At 35.6% G+C, this 6,602-nt stretch overlaps 1 protein-coding gene across 1 annotated transcript; it reads right to left on the bottom strand.

Annotated features, from left to right (window-relative positions):
* Positions 1-4,510: 4,510 nt before the first annotated feature.
* LOC140758074 (uncharacterized) lies at positions 4,511-5,495 on the bottom strand. Its single transcript, XM_073094091.1, has one exon. It carries the CDS (start codon positions 5,353-5,355, stop codon positions 4,807-4,809), a length of 549 nt encoding a protein of 182 aa, XP_072950192.1. The 5' UTR covers positions 5,356-5,495; the 3' UTR covers positions 4,511-4,806.
* Positions 5,496-6,602: the final 1,107 nt, after the last annotated feature.

Here is a 6,602-nt window from a genome sequence, read left to right as displayed (position 1 = left end):
TATCTTTTGAAGACCAATAGAGATCAATTCTTGGTTTTAAATGGAACGTGCTGAATTGTTTTCATTTGAATACATCTAGATCAAATATAGAAGAACTACATCTCGATGGTCACTAAGATGAAAAGATCAACTTGGAGGGTCACTGAGGTTTGAAAACCTGTCATGGGAAACATAGTGTCACGAGGTTTAATGAGCAAAGCTAGTACAGATTAAGTCACGGGAATCGGTGAAGAATTTGTAAGTTTCTTGTTAACTACTATAAGTTGAAGTGATTGGTTTCGATCCGAGTTTAGATCCGTGGTTTTTTACACGGTTTAGAATTTTCTATGTAAAAGCTTTTGTGTTTGCGATTATCTTTTTTACGTTTTATTTTCTATATTTTATCATCAATAGCGTGTGATAGATCACTATCTTCTAGGGTGTTTCTTAAATTTTCCAATAGATACCATAGCATATCTAAGTGTTCATGTAAATTTTAGTTTTTGCAGTTTACATTAGGCAAATGTTTTCCCTCGTTTCTCAACCAATGGCCGCAACAGCACAACATTAAGGGACTAAACAAACGAGGACAAAAATTATTATAAACCAAATATGGACTGATCTGAACATAAGCAAACATTAAAATTTATATAGTGGTAGCCTCATGAGTTATGGATCTAATGGTTATAGTTTCATATAAATCAGTAGTCGAGATAAAAAGATAAAAATAAAATAGTTGAGCAAGGTCAGAACAGGATAGAACAGTGAATATCCGATATTATGGCGGTCGTCGGAGTGTGGCGGACCACCAAAGGTGGTGGTGGACGGCCGTAAAGTAGGATGACTACTGAAGGAAGATGGTAATTAGGGTTTGAAAGAATCAGAAGGCTTCTATGGTTGATAATTATATGAAAAGATAAAGAGAAAAAAATAAATTGGCTAAATTCATATTCATTCAATAATATTTATCAGCATATGTCCATTCATATTTATAAGAATAAAAATCCTAGTGGATTGAATTTATATGCGGATTATCTGATTTATTTAAAATTTAAAATAATAAGATAAAGCTAACTAACTCAAATTAACTCGACTCAACTGACTCGACTAACCTAACCCAATCGGATCATAACAATTTGAAACTACAACACTATTGGCAGTTATCAGTGGAAATTTGTAGCAACCAAAAGCTTGCAGCAATATACTTTGGTCTATTTTAGGTTACTGAGAAGATTGGTCAGGTAGCTTATCGATTATGCCTTCCTCAAGATACACGTCTTCCATGTGTCCCAATTGAAGCAATGTATCAGTCCCGAGATTAAACCTCATAGCTCTCTGTCCTTGGTAGATGCTTAAGGTAAATCCTTACTGCTCCTAGAGAAGATTTTGGACAAGAGGATGGTGAAAAGGGGTAGCAAAACAGTCTCATAAATCCTAGTTAAATGGATTAAATCCCTGGACGAGGAAGCTTCGTGGGAGGATTATCATGCCCTCATCAAGCAAGACCTTTTGCAATTTAGCCCGGGATCAGTAGTGCTAGGAAGTATTTTTCTCACATTGGTGCCATAATAGTGTCATCTTTAGGAATAAGCCCTTACCTAGGCGTTTCCGCTGCAAGGGCCTCTTCTGTCCTCTCATTTTTGGAGAGTGAAGGCCATTACAACTGTAATATTGGATTTCTCCAGTTTATTGTTTGGCCATTAGAGTGGAGTTTGGTCAGCTAAAGTCCGGAACCGAGTTCCATACATACAATTCCTAAAGATTGAAAAAGGATTATCTACCTAGTAATGCTAGAGAGATATGAATATCTTTTTATCTTAAACTTTGGCCCTGTTTATTGTGGAATAAGTATTTTATTCTAGTATACAGAGATATTTATTCTATTATACTAACATTAAAAAACACCCTGGCCCATCCAAGAATAGATATTAGAGCAGTAGCACCATAAAGATGCCAAGGACACAACACAATATTCTTATAACTAAGTTAATGCAATTTTATGTAATGGTAAATTTGTTGAAACAAAAACTTGTAATCATAATTTACAATCTTGAAACTATGTATGATTAAGATACTACATGTGGAAGATTGATAGGTGCGAAGGAATTGAAGCTCCAAGTGAAGAAGAAGCTAGTTCTTCAGAAATCGATTCGAACAGAAGTTGTATACAATCCGAACTATGCACAAAAATCAAGCTGGTTCTACAGAGGAATAGGAGTTTGGTGCAAACCGACCGTACAAATCAAGACTAGGAAAGTTCAAAAACTTATTTACACTAGGAATTTAGTTTTGCAATTCACCTAGTTCGAACTAGAGGTGTTCATCCACATTTATAAAAGGATCCTAAACACTAGAGAAGGATGAAAAACAAAACTCAAGTTATCTTCAAGTAATTCATCTATGAATTTTAGAATCCCTCCCGGGAAATTATTTCTACAAAATGTGAGAAAAACAACTTCAAATAATCTGAGTGCTTGGGTTTTAGAATCAGATGTCTTGAAGCACTCGAAAGAGTCGAACTATTTCATCATCAACCCATTGCTACACTTATTCTAAGGGTTGGTAGGTACTTAGGTGCAAGATGAGACTTAATTCTCGAGGATTGAAGCATTGGGAGGGGTTGCAAGTAAATATTATTTCATATCTGGTGAAATAGATTGATTCAATTAAGCTAGTTTGTAGTTTTTTCTTCTTGATAAAGAGATGTTACGGTACTAAAAGTTTCTATTATAGCCTTTGTGTGCTGTAAGAGCAATATTTTTTGTAATGGCAAAGTTACAGAGAAAATCATATTTATTTGGGTTGTATAAATTAGAGTTAAGACACAGTTAAGTCAAATAACTTATGGAAGGTCAAAATATATGAAAAATTCAAGTCAATTGATACAGAACTGAATTCAAAAAAATAAAATTTTAGGTCCTTATCCGGATGGAGGATTGAGGGCGTTTGGACAAGTAAACTTGTATCTGGATGGTGTGCATATAAAGCAAAAGAAAGTTTAGATTTAGAAATAGTTTTAAAATTTTCTTTAGATGCTTGTCCTAGCAATTAATCTTAGATGCCTCTTTTTAAGGAGTTCAAAGTTAGAGGCTGAATAACGGATTGAAAGGAGTACTCTAAGAATTCTACTCTCATCTTAGAGGAGTTGAGTTTTCTCACGGAGTTTATGTTCTATCTTTGTATGAGAAGGCTTCTACACATCTCTTAATATTTGCGCTATAACTAAGCACGATCTAGTAATACTGAAAAGAGCTAAAACATTCATCAAAATTAAACATCGTCGACACAATTGCATTAGAGAATTAATTCTGTCACTCAAGTGCTTACCAAATGGAGGCAATCTTCTTCACGAGGATAGAACTATGGCATGGTCTATATTCAAGGGGCTACTTAAACACTACAATATTGAAGTATCGGGAGAGATGATGTAAGTCTTCTTTCTATCACTTAGTGAAATAATATCGATCGATTTTGAACGAGTCAATAGTATTTTTTCTCTCTATGTGAGAGATTTTTCATATTAAAAAATTGTGTCTTAATATGTTTTAGCTATGTTACCTTTTGTACTCGTGTTATGTTTATTGTATTATACTAATTCTCGCATATCTGCATACCGACTTGAGTTTACTTTTTATTATTGGAGTAGGATTTAGATTTCCTAATTATTTTTATTTACGTGATTTTTCTAAACCAATTTGGATTCAGTTTTTTATTTTAACATTTCATTTGACTCGAAAAATTGTAGAGTAAGCCTTAAAATAATTACGGTTAGATTTCAATATATAAGAAATGTATCGTCAGTGGTAGACGTTGACTAACCATTCAGCTCCATATAGATCACTCTTAGCTGTGGTACAAGTAATCGGACACCTCAAATGCATATGGATCATTCTTAGCTGTGGTACAAGTAATCCTGACATGTGATGATACTATCGTGTAGGCACATAGCACCATGAGGGAACTAGAAAACTATTATAAAATGAGAGCAAAAATTCCTAAAGCCCTCCCTTGGATCAGTGTCTCAACCTTTGGCTGTAAGTCACTTAAATTGAGGCGAGTAACATTAGTACTTTGTACTAAACAAAGTTTCAAAAGAATCTTCAAATCCTTTTTCTTGTCTTGTCCTGCGCATGTTGTCCGGACACCAAAATTACCTTCCTTGTGTTCTGGCCGTCTAGACGCCTATAGTCCCATCCAGAAAGTTTCACATGAACACGATCTAATCTTTAATGAAATATGTAACTTGACCATAGGTTTAGTCTAGCATATATTTGCCGGGAGAATTAAACCACTAAGAAAGTATGCAATAACTACCACAGAATCTTGTAGAGGAGAAGATAGAGTAACTTGCATTTTTGCCGTTTGGGGCATCCTATATATGAAATGGTAGATAAGTATGCCTACCAATTTAGCTAACTGAACAAGAATAAACAGCGAGAACAATACCTATATCCAATATAATCCTAATTTAGAATTTTCATCATTCTAAATCACAAATATTTAAAACTTTCAGAAAAATTAAATGCCTTTGCACTACTAGCTAGATAAACCACTCTTTTTTCTGAGAAAATGATCACCTGACAACTCTAGATCCAATAAATGAATGCATTCATAAAAAAGAAAAAGCAATAGATAGCATAATGGGAACAAAATTGAAGCCAATTTGGACTGTCGGCAATCGTAGTTCCAAAATGTTCCTCTTATGGTCGTAGAAATTGGAAAAAAAAAAAGGTTAAATCTTTGTAATCTACAACCTATCTCTAAAGCGTAAAATTTCTCACTCGAGCAAAACAACAAACAGTTAGCGATCACTCACAATATGTATAACTATAAATCTTGCTGTTGTTGCTGTTCTCCTTTTCCTCCTCCTCTTCGATGGACGAGGAGGGCGATGAAGCTAACGACGGCGCAGAAGGCGGCGACAAAGTTTCCCTCACGGAGGAGCACCTTAACAGCGACCCCGGCGATGTCGGCGGTGATGCGTCGGCCCTCCGCCACGAGCGCCGTGCGCGGCTTCCCGGCGAAGGTGAGCAGCACCAGCACGGTGATCCACGTCACCACCGTCGCGGGCAACGCGACAGCGAGAGCCGCCCCCATGGACAGCAGCCCGAACACCCCGCCGTAGAGCACGGACGCGTACAGCGCCGGCCACCCCACGGCAGCCGACGACGATGAGGAGGAAGAGGATGTGGAGTTGTACCAGGAGCGGATGGAGATGAGGAGGTTCCATGAGGAGGAGAGGAGTAGGGCGTAGACGAGGAGGAAGAGGCAGACCCAGGTACGGCGCTTGCTCATGGCGCGGAAGAGGAGGGAGCTCCATGGAGGGAAGGAGGAGGAAGGGGAGGAGGAGGAGTTGGATCTATCGAGATCTGCCATTTTTGGGTGACTTTCTTTTCCTTGAAATTTTTGATGGATTTTGGAGAAGGGGGAGAGGGGAGAGGGGAGGGGGCGAGGAATGGGAGGGTTGTGGCCTGTTGGTGGGCTGCTTTACTCTTCGGCTTTTGCGGACTGTTTTGGATTTGTGGTGGACTCGGATCGGGGGTAGGAGTCGAAATATTTATTATTGTAGTGTTAGAAGAGGAAAGAGGAAGCATTGCATCATTTTCTTCATGTGGTCATAGAAGTTTCTATGCGGATGCTTACATGGAAAGTTTGTTAGAAGAGTCGAACTACTGATGTTGGTAGGGGTGAAAATGGATCTGACAGGGTCATAGGGACATCGGATTGACAACGTAAACAATCCAGTTTAAACTAAGCGTTATTATGGACTTTTCCTCAAAATAAATAAATTAATTATGCTCTTTCAAAAATACCACATCACTACTTAAATCTAACTAATTATAATTAAAACTAAATTTATATTGAAAAGAGAGTACTTTACCCCTTGCATAAATTATTTTAAATAATTTAAAGGCTATCCAATATCTTTTTTCTGGGAGATAAAATTTGTTGATAGATATTTTACATTTTAAACTTTAAGAAAGAAAAAATATTTTAGTTATTTACAAGTGTTTGTTAATTTTAATATGTTAGAATTATTTGGTTAAAAATAAAAATAATAATAATAATAATAATAATAATAATAATGGTACAACAGTCGAAAGATTTTAAAGTATGCAATGACCATTATAATATTTTATTTATCATATATATTGCATATGAATATGAATATAGATTCGATAATAGATTTTTTTTCAAGACCTTTTTTAAATTAATTAGGAGATTACGAGAAGTTAGTTTTCCATTTAAAATATTTGTTTTTTTGGTTTACTATTGTTATTTTTTGTTTGGCAAAATTTAATCTAGCACAAAGTGTGTGAACGTTTCTGAAGATTAATATTAGACTGTGCATACCAAAAGAAATTTTAAATGCATATCTATATGTCTCTATTTGATATATCCTCCAAATCTTACATTTTTGTGTAAACCCCACTAAATTAAGTTTTATGTTTGCATGTGTTGTACTCGAAATTTGATAACTACATGTGTACATTCACAGAGTCTCTATAGTACAAAATAATAATTAAAAAGTGTTGAAAACAATTGGGTAAATTAAAGAGAGACTAGATTAAGATATACCTACATACATATATACATACATATATGTATATATACATATATAT

This window comes from Typha angustifolia, chromosome 3 (assembly GCF_048772165.1).
Source record: "Typha angustifolia cultivar Huaian chromosome 3, ASM4877216v1, whole genome shotgun sequence".
Classification (NCBI taxonomy): Eukaryota; Viridiplantae; Streptophyta; class Magnoliopsida; order Poales; family Typhaceae; genus Typha; species Typha angustifolia.
Note: the sequence above shows the minus strand (reverse complement) of the source record. Positions and strands in the feature narration are given on the sequence as shown.

Bases quoted from the DNA above. Each gene is read 5' to 3' on its own strand.
- LOC140758074 (XM_073094091.1), bottom strand. From the start codon at position 5,355: ATGGCAGATCTCGATAGATCCAACTCCTCCTCCTCCCCTTCCTCCTCC.